This window comes from Eublepharis macularius, chromosome 5, assembly GCF_028583425.1.
Source record: "Eublepharis macularius isolate TG4126 chromosome 5, MPM_Emac_v1.0, whole genome shotgun sequence".
Classification (NCBI taxonomy): Eukaryota; Metazoa; Chordata; class Lepidosauria; order Squamata; family Eublepharidae; genus Eublepharis; species Eublepharis macularius.
In genome coordinates, this window is record NC_072794.1 from 38,135,408 (window position 1) to 38,154,786 (window position 19,379).

At 44.6% G+C, this 19,379-nt stretch overlaps 2 protein-coding genes across 7 annotated transcripts in view; one reads left to right on the forward strand and one right to left on the reverse strand.

Annotated features, from left to right (window-relative positions):
* Positions 1-5,636: 5,636 nt before the first annotated feature.
* On the reverse strand, positions 5,637-15,023 carry GLRX2 (glutaredoxin 2). 6 transcript variants are annotated; one of them, XR_008597028.1, is made up of 6 exons: positions 14,933-15,020; positions 13,684-13,804; positions 10,720-10,783; positions 8,751-8,927; positions 6,989-7,725; positions 5,637-6,332 (listed from the first exon to the last, which is right to left on the reverse strand). XR_008597028.1 is itself a non-coding variant. In XM_054979556.1 (5 exons), the coding sequence occupies exons 2-5, from the start codon at positions 13,755-13,757 to the stop codon at positions 7,579-7,581; spliced, it is 462 nt and encodes a 153-aa protein (XP_054835531.1). In that variant the 5' UTR covers positions 13,758-13,804; positions 14,933-15,020; the 3' UTR covers positions 5,637-7,578. The 6 variants fall into 6 exon arrangements, 5 of the variants coding, with proteins under 5 accessions (XP_054835531.1, XP_054835528.1, XP_054835527.1 ...); XM_054979556.1 differs by having other exon boundaries at positions 5,637-7,725; XM_054979553.1 differs by lacking the exon at positions 13,684-13,804 and having other exon boundaries at positions 5,637-7,725; positions 14,933-15,023.
* Positions 15,024-15,167: 144 nt separating this feature from the next.
* CDC73 (cell division cycle 73) overlaps positions 15,168-19,379 on the forward strand; it is a 153,917-nt gene continuing 149,705 nt past the window's right edge. The window contains exon 1 of the mRNA XM_054979549.1: positions 15,168-15,298. Within this exon, the coding sequence (XP_054835524.1) occupies positions 15,168-15,298 (131 nt within the window). The remainder of the gene's footprint in view (positions 15,299-19,379) is intronic.

Below are 19,379 nucleotides of genomic sequence, written 5' to 3' on the forward strand. Positions count from 1 at the left end.
AGAGGAGTTCAACCCCAGGCGATCGGGTCACTCCTCGGTACCTGCCGATAAGGAGGGCAAGAAACTGGATGCCATGGGCAGGCGCCAGTACATTGTTTCTTCCCTGGGTCTGAGGATTGCCAACTATCAGACCATCATGGCAGGGTACCAGCTGTACCTCTGGGAGAAGTTGGCATCCTATACACGAGACCTCCCTCCTGAGCAGAAGGCTGTGGTGTCCCTGCTGCAGACAGAGGCTGTGAGGCTGTCTAAGCAGCAGATGAACGCTGGGAGCCACGCTGCTGACACTGCTGCTAGAGGGATGGCTTCGGCGGTGGTCCTCAGGCGCCACTCCTGGTTGCGGTCTACGGCCCTGTCCCAAGAGGTGCGTTCCAGAGTGGAGAGCATGCCATTTGAGGGGGACTCGCTCTTTTCCAAAGCGACCGACGAGACCCTGAAGAAAAAGAAGGAGGACCGGCAGACGGCGCGGTCTTTGGGTCTGGCTCCAGCGGACAAGCCCTCCTCCAGGTCACGGTACGCTCCCCGATCTGGCCCTTACCATTACCAGGGCAGATACCATCAACAGCGGCCGGGCTACCAGCAGTATCCTGCCTACCAACAGCGGCCCTACCCTCCCGCACAACAGCAGAGGAGGCGTCGGCCCTTCAAGCCTCGTCCGGCACAACAACCGGCCCAGCAGAAGGATCAGCAGGGCACCGGGAGGCAGTACTGACGGGTCACGCCAGCCGTATCCCCGAACTTTTCGGACAGACTTAGTCCACTCCTCTCTGAGTGGGAGTCAATAACATCTGACTCATGGGTCTTAACTATTGTTGAACTGGGATACGGGCTGGAGTTCGTTGAGCTGCCTAGATGCAGTTCACCCCTGACAGCTGTCAATAACACTATGGCCGAGCTGGATGCGGAGATCGTGTCGCTCTTGGCCAAGGGTGCTGTGGAAGAATTGCCCTATGAGGACTCTGTAAAGGGATTCTTCTCTAGGTTCTTCCTGGTCCCTAAGAAGGATGGGGGCTTACGTCCCATCTTAGATCTGAGGGACCTTAATGCCTTCCTCAAGGTGACCAAATTCAAAATGGTAACGTTGGCGGCTGTGATCGCCTTGCTGAAACAGGGGGATTGGTTTGCGGTTCTTGACTTAAAAGACGCATACTTTCACGTGGGCATACGGAAGGAGCACAGGAAGTACCTGAGCTTTGTTTACCGGCAACGGGTTTTCCGGTATAAGGTGCTCCCCTTTGGCCTGTCCACTGCCCCACGAGTGTTCACTAAATGTGTGGCCCCTGTGGTTTCCTTCCTACGGGAAGAAGGCTGTACCATCTTTCCGTACCTCGATGACTGGCTCATCGTGGCTGAATCGGAGTCTAGGCTGGTGCAGGACATTGGCTTGGTACTTAGCACTTGCCAACGCCTGGGGCTCCTGGTGAACTTGGAGAAATCCAAACTGGTGCCCAACTGCAAAGTGTCCTACATTGGTGCACTGTTAGACTCTGTGGAGGGTAAGGCCCTGCTCCCCTTGGAGAGGGCTCGGTCCCTAAGGGGTCTAGTGTCCATGTTTAAAAGGAACCGGTTCCAGTCTGTGCGCACTATCCAGTGCTTACTAGGGCATATGGCAGCGGCCACCTCTGTGGTGCCTTTCGCTAGGCTGCGTATGCGCCCTCTACAGAACTGGTTTGTGCGGAGGTATGATGCTCTACTGCACCCTCCGTCCCTCAAATTCTCTATCCCGAGGGTCATCCTCTCCTCCTTGGACTGGTGGCTGTCTGATGACAACTTGTTTAGAGGGACCCCTTTCGGGTATCAACACCATGACATCACGGTTACCACTGATGCCTCTCTGTTGGGATGGGGGGCTTACTGTGGTGATGTGTCGGTGCAAGATGTCTGGTCTGACAGGGAAAAGACCCTCCATATCAATGTGCTTGAACTAAGGGCCATTCGTTTCGCACTTGTGTCTCTTACAGCACTGCTGAGAAATCGTCAGGTCTTGGTGCAGACGGACAACACGACTGCCATGTACTACGTGAATCAGCAGGGGGGCACAGTGTCCATGGCCCTGTGCCGGGAAGCCACACTCACTTGGCAGTGGGCTATCAAGAACGGCGTGTCGCTCCGTGCTATACACGTGGCTGGGTCGGACAATGCCCGGGCAGATGCCCTCAGCAGGGTCCCTTTACTGGAACACGAGTGGGAACTGAACGTAGAGTGCGTTGGGCCGATCTTCCAGATGTGGGGTCGTCCAGTGATAGATGTGTTCGCCACTGCGGCGACCACCAAGGCCCACACGTTCTGTTCCAGGGCAGGGAGCGACCCCCTCTCTATTGGGGATGCCTTCCAGTTTACGTGGACGCAGGGCTTGCACTACATGTTTCCTCCGTTCCCCTTGATTCCCAGGGTCCTGTGCAAGATAGAGGAGGACGGGACGGACTGCATTCTAGTGGCCCCCTTCTGGCCACGGCAGGTTTGGTTCCCGAAGCTCCTGCGGATGTCCCAACGGACGTATGTGAGTCTGCCCCCTCGGCAAGACCTTCTCCTAAACGGGAGCCTGGTCCACCACGATCCAAGGAAGCTGCATCTAACGGCTTGGCGGATCGTTCCTCCCCGATAGGCTTTACTGACGAGGTACAGAGGGTCCTCCTGAATGCTCGTCGGCCATCCACTAGGCGCGCTTATGCGGCCAAGTGGCGCAGGTTTGAGCTCTGGGCACTTGCCAGAGGAGTGGTGCCTGACAACAGTCCCTTGGGGGTGGTGTTCGAGTATTTGTGCCACTTGCGTGGCCTGGGCTTGAAGGCTTCCTCCCTCAAGGTCCACCTGGCAGCGATATCAGCTGCTCACACCCGAGTTGAGGGTGCTACGGTGTTTTCTCACCCACAATCCCGCCAGTTCCTTAAGGGCATGTACAATCTTTACCCACCTGTGTCAGCGCCAGTGCCTCAGTGGTCGCTGTCCTTGGTGCTCTCACGTCTCATGTTGCCTCCATTTGAACCGATGGCTACCTGCCCCTTGGATATGCTATCCTACAAGGTAGCATTCTTGGTGGCCGTCACATCGGCCAGAAGGGTCAGTGAGCTGTCTGCACTGCGGTCTGACCCTCCCTTTCTTGTGTTTCATCCCAACAAGGTGGTCCTGCGTCCCTGCCTTGGGTTCCTGCCCAAGGTGGTGTCCGCCTTCCACCTCTCGCAGGATATCTCACTGCCTGCTTTCTTTCCTCAACCCTCCTCTAAGGGGGAAAAGGCCCTCCATACCCTAGACTTGAAGAGGGCCCTAGCCTATTACCTGGATAGGACGAAGGGATTCCGCTCCAGTCCTCACCTGTTTGTATGTTTTGGGGCCAAGGACAAGGGTAACAGGGCTTCCTCACAGACCCTGTCTAGGTGGATTGTGTCGGCCATTAGCAAGGCCTATTCCCTGGCAAGGGTAGCTTGCCCGCTTCATGTCAGAGCCCACTCCACGCGGTCCCAAGCATCCTCTTCGGCACTCCTCAGGGGGGTGCCCCTGGTTAACATTTGTAAAGCAGCCACATGGTCCTCTGCAGACACCTTTGTCAGGCATTACGCCGTTGATGTCAATGCGGAGCAGGATGTATCTGTGGCCAAGGCTGTCTTACACTCCCTTTTTTCCTGAGGGAGTTTTTGGTATGACTTTCTTGGCGTACCTGTTGGGTACCCTTGAGTGAAAGTGTGTATATATGTACCTGGGGGTGTGTATATATGTAAATATTGAATATTTATGTGTCCTTACACAGTTTTTTACATAGATGTTTATATGCATATCTATTTATTGTTGTTCTTGTTTGTTCAATAAAATTGTGTTGGACTTCACCCCCGCCTTCCTTATTGTGTGAAGCTTGGTACACTCCCATGTGTGGAGGCACAGAAGAACGAAGATGAAAACAGGGTTAACATACCTGTAACTTATGTTCATCGAGTTCTTCTGTGCTGACACACAACCCTCCCTCCTACCCCGCTGTGAACTCCAAGGCACAATACTGTGATGGCTGTAACGGATATTGGTGTTTTTAAGGTGTTACGGCTGAAGTGTGTTGGTCAAGCGGCGGCAAGGGAGAACTGAGGGAAGGGGCCGTTGGTCGCTGGAGGATCACGTGACCGTTTGGGCGGGAAAACGGTCGCTGAGGCGCGCGACAAACGGCCCCTTCGGAGCCATGGAAGCTCTAGAAAATTCTCCGGCGGCTGGCCTGCGCCTGCGCAGTCCCCCATGTGTGTCAGCACAGAAGAACTCGATGAACATAAGTTACAGGTATGTTAACCCTGTTTTACTGTGACTTCACACAAGGATTCTGATTTCTTCAGTCCAGGTAGACAACACTCCTGTTTTCTCATGTTTCCACTCCCCTAGGCCTAGGGGATAAGGAGTATTCCCCATATCGGAGATTAGAGGGAAATACTAGACTTAAAGTATATCATCAAGCTCATCAAACTGAGTTACTTCAGAATGGACATGCTGAGATCCATCATAGAATCCCCGGTACCAAATGAGTACCTGACTTCATTAGATCTAATGGAAGTGTATCTCCACATTCTGATCTTTTCTGGGCACAGAAGATTCCTTCATTTCTGCACTGGGGGGGGGGGTGCTCCATCTACAGTTCAGAGCACTACCATTTGGCGTCTCTACAACATCGAGGGTCTCCTTAAAGATCTTGATCAACCCAGTTGTAAAACTAAGGAAGCAAGACATTTACGTACACCCTTGTTAGGCCAAGTTCTGAAACCACGTTGCACACAGAAATAACTATCTGATGTTTAAAAGCTTACGGCTTCCTGATCAATTCCTTACAAACTCTGCGGATGAGAGCATCTGTTGGTCACAACATGCATTTGCCTCTTCCTAACTGAAACAATGGCAAGAAAATGATAGAGATGTCACAAGTGATCATCAACGCCAGGTCTTCATCATTAATGACACCTGCAAAACGGATAGATCTACTGATTTTGAGCATCGATACCATCCAGTGGGGGCAAATACATACAAAATCCCTTAGTGTACTTCTGAGACCCTTCCAACTACAAATTGTGAAGAAAGAGCTTTTCATTCAGGTCCCCTTGATAGTAAAAACTAGCCTTGTATGGTGGACAAGGATGCCCAACCTTCCACAAGAAAAGTACTACTACAGTCTGGAAATGAAACAGATTTCCACATATGCCAATCTGTTCAGATGGGGAGCAAACACTAGAAGGTTCACAGGTGTAGGGCCGATGGTCCAGCAGCAAGATGAAACTCCCCATGAACCTACTGGAGTTTCAGACAATTTATCCCTATTACACTTCAGACCACAAACACTAGACCAACACGTTCTAATCAAGGTAAAATACAAGAAGATATCAAAGAATATCCAGATGGATTTGCTCAGCAGACAGACTATTTAAGAGGAGGAATGGTCCCTGAAGGAAGGTCTGTTTTGGTTAATTGCCACACACCTCTGTCTTCCCCGGGTGAACCTATTTGAGCAACCAATCAATCACCATGTGAACTGGCACTTGATCAGATATTACCATCCCAAGGCCGAGGCAACCGTCGCCTCAATGTCTGAATGGCCAAGCAACTTTCTGTTTGTCTCTTTCCCCCACTCGAGTTTTTTCCAAAATTAATCAGAAAAATGAAATAACAGAAGGCAGAAATCATAGTAGTAGCACTGTATTCGCCACAGCAACTGTGGTTTTCAGCTTTTCAACAACTGTCAACACATCTCCTCCTTACCCATCTGGTATCTCCGGACATGCTTCAACAAGACCTAATTTGGCATCCACATCCGGAGTTGCTACATTTAACCGTCTGGAAATTGAGCAGGACAACTTACTACAACTAGACTATTCTGGAGAAGTGACTGACACCTTACTAGCCTCTAGGAAACACTCTACTAATAGAATATACAACACATCATGGAAGGCTTTGTGTCAACCACTTGACATTTAAGACCAAATCTATTCTTCCACTTTTTGCAAGACGACCATGCTAGTGGATTCAGGTTTTCTACGTTAAGGCAACAGATCACAGTTCTGACTGCCCCCTCGAAGTCAATGTCATTATCCATTCTTCTGTTCAACAGAGCCATTTCCTGTCCCATTGTTTCTTGAACTTGCTGTCACTTAACGTTCACTCATTACTGTCTTCTAGAGTGTTGAGTTTGATAGTTTAGAACATTGTTAACTGCTTTCGGAGTCGCCAGAACTGAGGAGATGGGTGACTTCCATTAGGAAGTGGAAAGAATTTGTTCTTGTCTCTCTGAACGGAGGGTGAGAATCACCCACTAAGATGTCCTGCTTTCCTCAGAGGAGAAGGCCCCATCATGGTCGGTATCCAATGTTCCATTTCCACTACAGGAAGGAGAAAATTTTACAGCGGAGAAGGGAGGTTACCCATTTTTCTGTCTGCCAAGTCCCTCTGGCAAAATTACCCCTCTCAAGTAATTTCTATTTTTGTCCTCAAACATTCTCCAAAAGCAGCATGGCCCAGAGGAAAGGGCAGCTGCCACCCTATCACTCACCAGTTCTTCCTTAAAAGCACCCCTCGTGGATTTTGGAAATCACATTTTTCAAGATGCCAGCTAGCGCTGCCTTCTAGCTAGCTAATTTTTGCAACCAGGGGCTTGTTCATCCTTAATGAAGGAATGCAATACTCCAGTGGTAAGAAACATTCCGCATCTACTACCGCTTCTAAGCTCCAGCCGAAAAACAGAGAATCGACACTGAGCAAGATTCAAATCCAGTAGTACCTTAAAGACCAACAAGATTTCTATGGTAAAAGCTTTGACTCTCAAAAGCTTACACCCCAGAAATCTTATTTGTTTTAAGGTGCTTCTTGACTCCAATCTTGCTCTTCCACACAGCTACCCACCTGAAAGTGTTGTTTGCATTTGGGAAACTGTGCTTGATCGTTTAAGTCCTAGCAGAGTCTTGAAGATTACAGCATAAAATTCAAAGAAAAAAGCAGCTTTGTAAATGAGATATTAAAAATAAATTTCTTTTCTTACATCTTTGGTCTCACTTCATTGAAGATTACGGTCTGAAACAGATGATTTATTTCCTTAACTGAAACAGCTTTCCACAAGAAAATTTATATATTTATATTCGTATTTCTTAAGTGTATAGCCTTGAGAGAAAGGGAAAAATCAGGTTTAATCAGACATTTCTGTGGCAAGCAGTGTTCCATTGGAATAAGACTCTGGTAGCTCCTATAAAGCAGTGTTTTTGCTCTGGGACATTATTTTATCTTGTTACTGGGAGTAGGTTTGCCCCTGGCAAATAATCTTAACTAATTTGCCCCACTGTTGTTAAGTGTTCACGCACACATCAGTTTTATGTTTGGTTAACAAATACTGCTTTCTTCAGAATTATCACCTCTTAGATGACAATTCCATGCTACATAAAATGCCAGCACCACATGAACACTAGGCTGAAATATCAAAATGGAACCAGTAATTACAGGACAAGACTGGATGAAAGATGTTCCACTTAGTAAATTACCTGGTCTCATCAAGTTGACAAAACATTTATCTATACATGGCATGTATCCTTTGTGTTTAAAAATTTGTGACTCAGAGCTCAGGAATCAAAAATAAGGTTAAGGAAAAGTACATGGTTGGTCTAAGTTTCCTGATCTTCGCATTTGACACTGGTGCACTAAAGGAAGCAGCTTGCCCTCCCGGTGGAGTCTTTGAGTATCTGTAGCCCCTCCAACAAAATTTCCATTGATAAATATTCGGGGAACCTGTTGAGGATAAAAGAAATGGGTATTATTTCTTGGGATCCAGGGCTACAACGTCCATTCTCTGCATGCTAAAGTATCACCACATGCAGTACTTCTGAACTGTTCTGGCTACCCGTTCATATATGTTGGGGAAAATGGCACAGAGGTATAGTTTTCGATCTTGGAGGCTAGGAAGGTGATACGGACAAGGTGACAATGTTTCTCCTTAATTTCCAATAGAAGCATCCTGCAAAGGAGAGACTTAACTAGCAGAACATGCTGTTCTAACTCATTTTCCAGATGAAGTGTAACCAGAATATTGAATAATAGTTCCATTTAATACTTTAATTGGTGCTTAGAAATATTGGATGGTTCATAATCTGAACTGAAATTACAAAGATCTACACCCAGATGACTCTGATCAAGTGCTCAGAAGCGCATGCATAAATCCAAACCTTCTAACTTGCATACTGTGCATAAGCTTATTAACCAAAACTCACAAAAAGGGATAGCTCCATAACAGTGTAGCTCTTCAGAAAGAGTCGAGTAGCACCTTTAAGACTAACCAATTTTAGTTAGTCAAAGTTTGTATCATGCATCTGACGAAGAGAACTTGATTCTCGAAAGCTTATGCTACAATAAAATTGGTTAGTCTTAAAGGTGCTACTGGACTCTTTCTGATTTTGCTACTACAGACTAACACGGCTAACTCCTCTGGATCTTTGACCAAGTGTAGCTCTTGTAATACTGCCTGACTCTTTTCAAAGCTTTTCTACAAAGATGGTGACTAGACAGTTTTTTGTACCTGAGGGAACCAGCTATGATAAAGATCCAAGTTTTGTGCCCACACCTGACAATCTTGCTGATGTAACAAAAGACAAGATTATACAAATACAAAGCAAACAAATCTTTGCTTCTGATATGGTCAAAGGGTGAAAGGATATGATTCCATTATACATCCTTTGTGTGCTTTGAGCTCAGATTCACAAAAGTAGGAACGCTACTTGAAGTTTCTACAGTAAGTGATCTGATTGGAAAGTACTCACTGTCCTGCCACCAGTCATTTGACGAAGCACATCTTGAAATTGATTTCCATTTTCATATGTGTCTAGCTCTACAGCTTTGTAGTTCACATTCATCTCCTGAAATAATTTCTTTGCCATGTTGCAGTAGGAACAGGTGGTTTTTGAGAAGATCACTACACAGTTGTCCGAGATAGTTTCCTGCGAATGTTCGAATAAGAGCTTTGACAGTGATTTTCTACATGTAATGAAAGTTTTAAGTGGGCTTACGGCACAATCCTAAGAATGCTTTGTTGGGAGTAAGCCCCACTGCATAAACCTGAGCAGGATTCTGAGTAAACCTGCTCAGGAATCTCCTCTTAATATAATTGTTATTAGAACTGAAAATAACATTCAAGTTTTTTTCACAACCCAAAACATATATTTAAAACATTGTATTGTCGAAGGCTTTCACGGCCGGAGAACGATGGCTGTTGTGGGTTTTCCAGGCTGTATTGCCGTGGTCTTGTCACTGAGAGATCTCTGACTTTTGGTGCTACACCTCTGAAGATGCCAGCCACAGCTGCTGGCGAAACGTCAGGAACTACAATGCCAAGACCACGGCAATACAGCCCGGAAAACCCACAACAACCATTTAAAACATTATTTAGACAATTTTTACACCCCCTCCCACATTCACTTAAATATTTTATTTTGACCCTCCCAAATGTTAACCAAGTACTAGAAAAGCATTTTTTAATTTAAACTGTGGGAGAACCTCTTCTGTATCAGTCGCAAAAATAAATCCTCAGGGGGTTTTTTTTGCCACTAATCTAAAGAAAAGAAAAATTTGTTTAAGGCAACACAAATATGTATTCTATGTATTTCATGTGTAAAAGACAGCATAATTCCTGCTTGGCTGTGCTCTTGTGCAGCATGGTAAGTAACCAGAAAGTAAGAGTTCTAATTGAGTAACAGGAATGTCTTCATGCCAACCTATGCAGGGAACAGGGGCAACTTTTGCTGTTCCTCCACATAAGACCACTCTGATTCCTCCCAAATGGGAGCCCTCTCCCCAATAGCAGCATTTTGGGAAGTGTTTCGGACTGCTGCGAGACATAGGAATCAGTGAAAAATGTGGGATCCAACCTCTTTATATGTTAAGGAAAATGTCTCAGAACTGTAAAAGCGACAGTTGCATAGGGAAAGTTGAACTGCGTTTTCTTGAAAAGTTTTAAGGCATAAGCTGGTGTCTAAACCAGCATATAACAACAAATACGTTTGTATGGGAAGTGAATGCATCTTTTGCTCATATAAACCATAGTGCAATACCTGTGCAGCATAAGGCATGCTTTCGCTAACATTCTCTATAGTTTAATCAAAATTACCTCAAACTAGTTTATTCCTAATGCCATCCTAAGCAAAGTTACATACTTCTAAAGCTACTGAAATATATGGGTTCAGAAGGATGTAAGTAACTGCATAGGACTGCATGATTTACTTAGAAAAATCTCAGCCATTTTCCCACTAAAATTTGTGCATAAAGTAGCTTGCAATAAAATGAAAATAAAGAATAGATAAAGGCACTAAATGGAACAGCAAGAAGCAATGAAATGAACAGAAAATCAAATGCAATTTGAAGATTAATAAGAATGAATAATATTAATAAGCAATTAGTTAATGTTCAGAATAAAGCAAAGGTGCTAGTCAACCAATAAAATCCCTGGGAAACAAAAAGGTGTTGACTTTAGAGGCTCATGAATCAGTGAAGGAGAGCATTCTATTAATCGAGGAGCCACCACTGAAAAGGTCCTCTCTCTGATCACCACTGGCTTAATTTCAGATGACAGCAAGACCCAGGGAACAACCCCTGGTGCATCTTTCATAATTTTAGGTTATTTTCTGTCATTTTAGACAGTGGGAGATGTGCAAAAAACATGGAACCCAAATATGTTTTATGTGAAGTACAAGGAACAACAGAATAGCATTTAAGTTAAGAGATATTTTTACTCACCTGTATTTGGTTAGCAGTGGCAACGGTAGATAAGTTATTTTTAGCCGACGTACTGTTCCCCATTCTAGAACAAAGATTGAAAACACTTTTAAAAAATATTTCTACCCGGTTTTGTAGAATTGCAAGTAGCAGATCAGATTGCAGGTTAGTTGGGGGAAAAAAAGATTTGGCTACATTCAGTTTTAGTTTTGTCTTGGAAGTGTATGAACTAAATATTAGCACATTGTGCACATATCTGGACAGCAATTAAGTATGCATTAGCTTGCAGTCTTTACATGGTTAGAGCCCATTTCATCAGATGCACAAAGTGAGGCAACAAATACAGATAACACACATGAATGAAGAGGAGAAAATGTGTGGTTAAAAAGGCATTTAAATGCAAGAACTATATTCTGGGGGCACTTCTCTGGAAAATTCAAAAGAACAAGACAATCACAATAACCATTCAAAATAACAGTAACAAAATCTGTCTGTTGTTTAAATCCTGATTAATACAATTAAAACTAAAATTCTAATTTAGAAACTGTTTTAATTAAGAAAATGTGTTCGCCACCTGTCTGGAGACCTGCTTGGGGCAGCTTACAGCAGGAAAATAAAATACTTAAAAGTTCAAATTAATACAATAAAACAATAAAAACCCAACAGCAAAACTAGTCCAATCTAACAGTGATAAAATCAAAAGTCTACTCCATTTTTTTTTACATACCCTCTAACAGATATCCTGGGCACAAGTATTGAAACTTATTCAGGATAACACAAGTCATCAGTCTCTCCCAGATGTTATGTCATATGAAGGGAATGATTGAAAACACATAAAAGGTAATTCTAAAATGCAGCTAATGTGTGCATAGCAGCTTTTCTGGAAAACACTGACAGAGAAAGAATTACTCCAGTTTAAGCCCACTGAAAGCAGTAGGCTTAACCCATTTTAGGACTGCACTGCAAGTGTCCTACAGTCTCAGACTAGCTTTGACTCAACATATTTTGGGAAAAGAGAAAAGACAAATATTTATATAGACAAAAGCGTTTAAAGATGGATGTTTTTTCACTGCTCTGACTTCATTCCCATCCACCCACCTTCATTTTAATTTAATTTGTATTTTTAGCTGCTCTTGACCTAATGGGCTTATTTCTTTGCATTTTATATTAAAGCCAGTCACTGAATTGTTACAGAACCAGTCAGTATTCTGAGGATTTAGAACTCTGTTTTTTTTACTTCATGATGACAGAATCTTTTTCAAAATACTCTAGCACAGATATATTTGCTTGGCAACTTGGGGGCCACCTGTGGCTTTTCTGAGCACCATTCCCTCATGTGGTAGGGTTGCCAGCCTCCAGGTGGTAGTTGGAGATCTTCTGGAATTACAACTGATCTCCAGGCAAGAGATCAGTTCCCCTGGAGAAAATGGCTGCTCGGAAGGTTGAACTCTATGGCATTATACCCCACTGAGGCCCCTCCCCTCCCAAACCCCACCGGCTCCAGGCTCCACCCCCCAAAATCTCCAGGAATTTCCCAACCTGGACCTGGTGGTACACATCCTGTATTCAAGGAAAAGGACCAAGGCCATTGTGGTTGACAGATGGTTCTCTCACTTTGAAACAGCTGCCAGCACAGGAATAGGAAACTTGCTAAACTTGCTAAACCATATCAAGGTACAGATGATGGTACAGTGCAATGACCAACACAAATAGACCAAGGTGCAGTAAAAAAAATCCGATCAGACGCATTTCGGCCCTAAGGCCTTCCTCTGTGGTCAATTGTAAACAATTCATAATCAAACACACCCACACATATAGAAACCAACCATGAAATGCTCCCAGTGTTTTATTTAGAGCTGTAACAAAAGAAGGAGGGAGGAGAATTTTTTAAAAATATAATATAGTCTATTATTAAGGGCTAGAATTATTTTAGGTGAAATACTAAATCAAAATTTACTTCTAGTATTGTGTGATAAAATACAAATATTGCAGTAGACCCAGGACTGCATTCACACAATGCTCTTCATTTATTGTTGAACTCTATAGCAAAAATGTACCAACTTAGATAATTATTCCATAACAAGCTCTTAATTATCCCCCCGAAACACATCTGGTTGGTTTTTTTTGTACTGTACCTTGTTCTATTTGTGTTGGTCATTGTGTTGTACCATCATCTGTACCTTGAGATGGTTTAGCAAGTTTTAGCATATACATGTAGCCTGCCATTCAGGCCTTATGTTTTAAACTTGTTTTTAATCTACATTTGTGCACATTTATAATAAATACTTTCTTATATATATATTTTAGGTTGTTACTTAACCCCTCTATTTTGTTCCCCTGCTTGTTTGGGTTGAATTTGAGGGGACTTTCCCCCACACCCCCTTTTGTCTTCCTTGTTGAGAAACTAATGAGTCAAGAGACCATAGACTTCACCACTGTGTTTCCTTGCATATTACTTGCTGCTTCGAATATGTACTCCTACATACTAGCTGTGCTTCATGTTATCTAATGTTAGTCCTAGAACTGATTACGTTCTGTTTCAGCAATTCTTCAACTTTGTATCGGATCCTTGCTAATGCTATATTTTTGTAATATCCTTTGACATTTTTTATGGAAATGTCCTCGACACTGTATGGAAATGTCCTGATACTGATTGTACTGATTTCACACTATGTAATCCGCCTTGAGTCTCAGTGAGAAAGGCAGACAATAAATAACAAATAAATTGTCATGGAAGTTTCATAATCATACATTAATTGAAGTGCTTCTCTCCCCCCCCCCCTCAGGAAGAGCAAATACAGTCCATGAAGCAGGTCTGAAATACCACAGCTTAGCCTTTCCTGTAAGCCTTTTGCTAGAATCCGGTCAATAAAAACGGATTTGGATGACTCACTGGACTGGGCAGATACTCTTCACATGCTTAGCAGCACTCTACACTGCTCACAGACTTTCTCACTGAAGGGGGAAATACACATTACTAAGTACCTAGGGATGCTCAAGTGCAGGATTTTATGTGTGGTCCTCAATTCAGGTGCAGGCTGTTCTTGCTGGGCGCACATGCATGCCGCTTTCACAGGAGCCCCCTTTGTGTGACTGCCTCTCAGCTCTGTTTTTGCAAGAACAAATACTGTAGGCTCCTTTGACTTACCAATTTGCATTTCTTTAATGTGTCCATCCTCAGTGAATACAATATAACCAATAACTAGGACATTGGTTGTTGTGGGTTTTCCGGGCTGTATTGCCGTGGTCTTGGCATTGCCTCCGGCTGTGAAAGCCTTCGACAATACAACTAGGACATTAACTGAGCTTTTGCGATAGGATAGCGATCAACAGTTAGAACATTCATTGAACAGATCTTGATCTGTCTAAACTCACAATGCAATTCTATGCACAACTAATTCTTAATTTCAGCAAACTCAGAACGGAGTAATATTGCATAGGGCTGCCCTCTCCCCTTTCTGGACACAATTCTGCAAAGGAAGAATTAAGGGAGCAATCCCATGCACGCTTCACCGGGAACAATGGCTCCCAAAACTCTGAAGCGGGTCTTACTACCGAGTTAACACGCATAAACTAGCCCTGCTTTCAAAGCTTTGATAGGATCCCTACCTGGGCTCTACCACAATGTCTCTAGAAAAGGCTCCCTTTCCTGAGTTCTACCTTCACGTCCGAAAGAGAGGATTCCACGCGCCTGTCAGGACTCTACCGCCATACTCCGAAGAGCAGCACCCACCAAATAATCGCTGAGCTTCGAACGCATATACAGAGAGCACTCAGCCACATCGAACGGCCGCCGCCCCTACCTGAGCCACGACCCAGCCCCTCTTAGCCTCGACAGCGTTCTTAATGCCATCAACAAGTCGAAGAAGCCGACAGAAGCCCCACCCCCTCGCGCAGGCTCTCCGCGCCGTCTAGGACCCCTGCTTTCGGAGGCTATCTATTCCATTGCCTGCCGTTTTTTCCACCTTCGAACACCACCACCCAATCAAGCCGCGCCTCCTTCCTTCCGCCTTGCCACGAGGGGCTCGCTGAAGTTGCCAATCATCTTAGGGCACCGCCCGCTCATGAGGGTGGGGGGCGGGGCCATGCCTCTGAACAAGAGCAGGCCCAGGTAGCCTGGTTGGCTTCTCTCGCAGAGGCGAGGGGGAAACAGTGGGAGGGGCCGTGGGCTACGGTGCGCGCAGGCGCAAGCAAGGACAGGCCGGCGGGGTCCTGCTCACTCTTTCTCCCTCACCCTCGCGCGCAGTGGCGGCGGCGGAGGTGTCGTTGTCGTCGCCTGGGCCAGCTTCGTCCGTCAGCCTGTCGGTTTGTTTGTTGGCTTCTCTTCCTGTCAGCGAGGCGGGCGCTGGAAGGAAGGAACGAGCGAAGGCGTCAGGAGGAGGAGGGAGCAGGGGAGCGCGCGCGCGCTCCGGTCTCGAGGCCAGGCGGCGAGAGCGAGCGCCTAAGTCAGTCCGTCTGCGGCTGAGGCGATGGCGGACGTCCTGAGCGTGCTGCGCCAGTACAACACTCAGAAGAAGGAGATCGTGGTGAAGGGGGACGAGGTGATCTTCGGCGAGTTCTCCTGGCCCAAGAACGTCAAGACCAACTATGTCATCTGGGGGTGAGTGGGGAGAGAGGGGCGCTCGTGGGGGGGGGGAGGGGAGAGGAGGGACGATGCGCTCGCGGTGACCAGCGCAGGCTGTGAGATCTGGATCTGGTCCCGGTCCCTCGATTGTCCCTGGCTGCAGCCGAGACTGTTGCAGGGATGAAGTGGGAGCGGCTCGCAGACTCGTCGCTAAACTCCGGAACAAGCGCCCTGTTGCGTGGACCTGGGTCTTATCGAGTCCAACAACCAACCCCTTCCCTATTCCTGATGTTGCCTGCTAGTTTTTAGAAGTTTATTGCCAGTTCGTGTGGAAATTCGTTTGGTCACCGTGGCTAGCGGCTGTTGATGAATCCCGCGCTCCAGGAATCTCTAATCCCTTTTAAGTCCGTTTGGGCCTGTGGCCCTCACAGCATCCACTGGCTGTGAAGGCCCCAGTTCGATTCTGTTGTTGTTGGCTGAAGAAATAGTACTTCTTGACTGGCCTGAATTTATTACATATCAGCTTCGTTAGGTTTCCCTTTTATGGGAAAGGGAGGGGGGAAAAGTTCTGGTTATCCAATTTTTTCATCCTATGTATAATTTTATATACGTTGAAGAAGGATTGGGTGCATTATGGGCTGAATCAGGAGGACATTAGTATTGTTGGAATGTAGCAAGAGCTGTAGCTCAGCATCCCACATTGGTCATTCATATGTTCCCGAAGAAGTAACTGGCACATGCTGGCTTCCATTATTTTAGTTATATCAAAACAAAGCAGCCCCCTTCCCCCAATAGTGTGTGAGTTCACTTGATTCTGGTCTAACATAATAGAGTTTCATAGACACTGAGTGTACCTTCTAGTTAAATGATATTCAGAGTTTCAGGAGCCATGTGAGGTTCTTTTGAGCACTGTTTCCTAATGGGGCACCTGTCCCGTGTTTCAGAAAATTGGGCAAGGCCTTTGTCTGGTGAGACTTGTGATTGACAGGTGGTTCCTACCTTGAAACAGTACTCAGTGAAAGAACAACCAAGCTGTGATCTTCCCTGAAGTGCAGGCCTCTTGCCAGGGATAGAAGTAATGTGGCTGTTTCGATTTATGCTATCTGTGAGCCATGGAGTGAGTACCGCTGTTACAATAGTAAAAGTTCACTTTTCTTTTTGTCTGTGCCTAGAAAAACGTGAGGGGTGGCGGTTCTACCTCAGTCTTTCTATAGCTATCTTGTTTTCATAATTTAAGATGGCTTGATTGCATGTTTTGAATGGAAGGAAGAGGTCAGGATGGGAATGCTTAGCAGCCCCTTGTAGGGAATAGAAGATATCTTGCAGGGGAGAAAGCAGATAGGAGATGTAAAGGAGCTCTAATCTAACATTTTAACACTGTGACCAGTGTGGGAAACTAAATGGCAACTATGGTTGTTGGGGGTTTTCCGGGCTGTATTGCCGTGGTCTTGGCATTGTAGTTCCTGACGTTTCGCCAGCAGCTGTGGCTGGCATCTTCAGAGGTGTAGCACCAAAAGACAGAGATCTCTCAGTGACAAGACCACGGCAATACAGCAACTGTTTTTTATCTGCTGTTGACCAACAGTTCCTTCTATGCTGCCTCTAAATACAGAGTTGTCATGACTAGTAGCTACTGATTTGTGTTTCTATACAAATATCCGTTTTAAAAAAACAGTGTATTCCATAAATTTGGCTGCTATGGCTGTGACTTTATGCATGCGTATTTAGAAGTAAGCACCAATGAACTAAGTGGAGGATGGACAGAAGAGAAGGCAGCAGAGGTGTCGGGAGTTGGATTCAAGAGCGACCAGGATAGGATACACATAGCAGAGGTCTCTTAATTGATCAAGAATGGAAAATCTGCAGGTGTAAGTAGCCAGCCAAGAGACTGAAGCTGTGTTTCTGTATACAGATTTTTGGAAGAAAGTTGCTGCAGAATCTGGAAGTTTTTAAATATGATGTTTGGTTGTGGTAGATTGCAGTCCTCCCTATGCTTATTTGGCTCTATGTATTATGCTATGTTGTGGACCTGCTCTTGCATTATGTCTTCAATCTAGCAAGTTGTAAGAAGAGAGGAAGTCATGGGAAGTAGGAAGGGGGACTTGGTCAGGTATCTTGAGTGAGGGGAAGCCATCAGGATGGGAATGCCCAATGGTGTCTTCTAGATAACCGAAGGCTTCTTGTAGAGAGGAGTTGTGGTGGTAAACCATAGAAGGAAACTTCTCTTTGCTTTAGTGCAAATTTTTGACTACTCTTATAATAATTGCTGTCAGCATGGCATCTTTTTCCTGTCAGGAGGGCAGGAGATGAAGAACTTAAGAAGCTGACTTCTCTGTATTGAGAAAGTTGTGGGATAAATGAAACCCTGTGTGTATTTCAATCCCTTTGCCTGGTAGCGTGCATGCATGTACTGTGAAGCAATGCTGTGCTCTTTTCCTGCCCACGCTGGGAGAGGGAAAGCTGACAGTAGCAAAAGCATGGTTGTGCTGCCCCCTGTATTTTTTGTTGTTCTTACCTCCTCTTTGGAATCTTAAATAGATCAAGTTGCAGGGAGCCATGAAGAGAGCTCAGTGTGGTGTTTGTAGGTGTTTCCAAACCCAAATTGTCAGAGAAAAGATTATGATGATCTGATTTTACTTCTTATGTTACAGGGCTTCCTTTCTTTGAAATGTAAATCAAAAGATAGTTCACCTGTTTGTTTTTGTTTTTCTTTGAGGCTTAACTAAGGATATCTTGACTAGTGACAGTGGTTATAGTGTGTTGTAAAAGATTGTCTTGAATGATCAAACTCTTTCAATTTCAGTTGTATGTTAACATACAGGCATTTTAAAATGTTTTTTTTGTATTGGACATAAAGGCTTGTCATTTGGCTTCTGCAGGGAGAGGCATGTTCCATCACAGATTAAATTGCTGTGCAGCTTAAAAAGAAAACATTATTGCTCTTATGCAGTTTTCTAGCTGCTACTTGGATAAGCATTTCTGGCAGGTCACCTCTGATTATACTGTACTGACGTTAAACGGTTTACTACTGGTTAAAAAACTGTTTTTCATATTTTGAACTTAATAGCATGCTGTACCTTGTATTGTTAACAGGTAAAGTCTGATTTGAATGTTTTCTTTCTGCTACTTTTTGAAAAAAATTCTTAGCAGGGATGACTGTGAACATTCAGCAGTTATATTCATTGTCTCAGGAGCCACATGTAGTTCTTCTGAGAACGGTTTCCCAATGCATCACCAACCCTCATGTTCCAGACAATTTAAATTTTTTAGAATAATTTCATCATCACTGTAGATCCAAGTATTTTGTTTTTAAAGCGCAACACAACTTTCCTACAACAATTATATCAAATTGTGCAGATGTAGGGGTTCTGTGTTTGAGGCTGGGTCAATATGTGTAGTTGAATAAGATGATGGAATGAGGCCCGTAAAACATAACTACCAGTACTGGGGAAAGATAGCCATAGATGCTGGTACTATGGTAATTAAAAGGGTTATATTACATATTGTGTGCATGTTTGGGGTGGTGCCCTGGGCATGTGCCTCTTTTGATTGATGGGAATTGTGAATGTGGCTCTTCACAACCTGCAGAGGCTCTTCTTCTATCACTGGTGTGTAGAAGCTAAAAATGTAAAAAATGAGATTGGAAGTTCCTGGTTTAGATTTTGCTGTAGCATGGCAAAGGTCACTGTTAGCCTATATTAAAATCTGTCATAATAGAATTTTATTGTATTTAGCCATTGGCTAATTACTAATCTCATAGGAGTGTTTTGAAGAGTTGAAAGCACTTTGTAAAGTATTGTCATCAAGTTCCAGTTCTTTGTTGTTTCACCACAAGTATCTAAGCCTTTTAATTTGGTTATATGATATGGAAGGTATCTGACACACTTTGAAATGGCTCCATGTCCCATTTCACTGCTAGATATATTATATCCATACAGTTGAAAGGATAAAATAATGGACTTGTGTCATGTTTTGCATACTTGTGCTTCGATGTTGATTTTACTTTGCATTCCTGCAGCATCAAATGGTACTTCAAAACCCAAGGCACTGACAAAATAGGCAAAGGCTAAGAAAATACTCTGTGCAGTGGGGAAAAAAGAACAAATAGCCAAATTCA

Coding starts and splice junctions, on each gene's coding strand:
- GLRX2 (XM_054979556.1), bottom strand. CDS start 13,757: ATGTGCGCCCAGCAAGAACAGCCTGCACCTGAATTGAGGACCACACAT. Junction 8,928..10,719: donor CCACTGCTAACCAAATACAG/GTGAGTAAAAAT, acceptor GAACATTCGCAG/GAAACTATCTCGGACAACTG. Junction 7,726..8,750: donor AAATGACTGGTGGCAGGACA/GTGAGTACTTTC, acceptor TATCCTCAACAG/GTTCCCCGAATATTTATCAA.